Raw genomic sequence first — 798 nt, forward strand, 5'->3', positions numbered from 1 at the left:
CTTCCACGTCGGGCTCAAGCGACTCAGGCAGTGACAGTTCTTCCAGTGCGGCAAAGCCAACCAAGATAAAGAAGACATCAGCCGCTTCCACGTCGGGTTCGAGTGGGGATGGCAGTGACTTGAGCGACTTATTGCCCTCTTCGAGTGACAGCGGCTCGGAACCTGAGAGTTCAGCGACGTCCGATGCGGCATCAGCTAGTGAGGGTGATAACTACTTGGCCGGCCTATTTTCCGCGACCGGCAGTGACTTGCTATCCTCGAGCCTCAGCGAAGCGTTGAAGTCTGCTGGTTCTCAGACAAAGCTCGCGACCAGGGCGCCATCAACGCCGAGTCCCGAAGACGACTCAGGCGCTGACGCTCCCGCGGAAACACCTGAACCGGAGGCTCCCGCCAGCACCCCTGCGCCTGCACCGGAAACGGCTGCTAGCGGTAATGGATCGTCAGAGTGCAGTACGGGCTGGTGGTCCGGCGTGAAATCGTGGTTCAAGAATACGTTCGGCGACGGTGACAAGTGCAAATCCTCACGTAGACTTCGTCTTGAGTAAAAATTATTCGTGGAAAGCCGAGATTCTACATTCGAACCAATGTGTGCAACAGCAACCATTAACATTTACGACACATATAAGAATGCGCATATAGTTGACGTTTTGCTTAGAATATTTACATGTTCGTTAGGCATCCGAGTTGATGCTCAATACCTTCATATTCGTATCTGCTCATTCATTGTGATCATTTGTGATGAATTATTTATTTATTTTTCCCACCAGAACAGAAAACGTTGTTCCAATTCCGCGTTTG

At 51.4% G+C, this 798-nt stretch overlaps 1 protein-coding gene across 1 annotated transcript; it reads left to right on the forward strand.

The window, feature by feature from the left end:
* Positions 1-183: 183 nt before the first annotated feature.
* PPTG_07495 (hypothetical protein) lies at positions 184-279 on the forward strand (the record flags this gene model as incomplete). The annotated part of the gene is made up of 1 exon (XM_008901770.1): positions 184-279. One exon carries the CDS (start codon positions 184-186, stop codon positions 277-279), a length of 96 nt encoding a protein of 31 aa, XP_008900018.1.
* Between the last annotated feature and the right edge of the window lie 519 nt (positions 280-798).

This window comes from Phytophthora parasitica, assembly GCF_000247585.1.
Source record: "Phytophthora parasitica INRA-310 unplaced genomic scaffold supercont2.12, whole genome shotgun sequence".
Taxonomy (NCBI): Eukaryota; Oomycota; class Peronosporomycetes; order Peronosporales; family Peronosporaceae; genus Phytophthora; species Phytophthora nicotianae.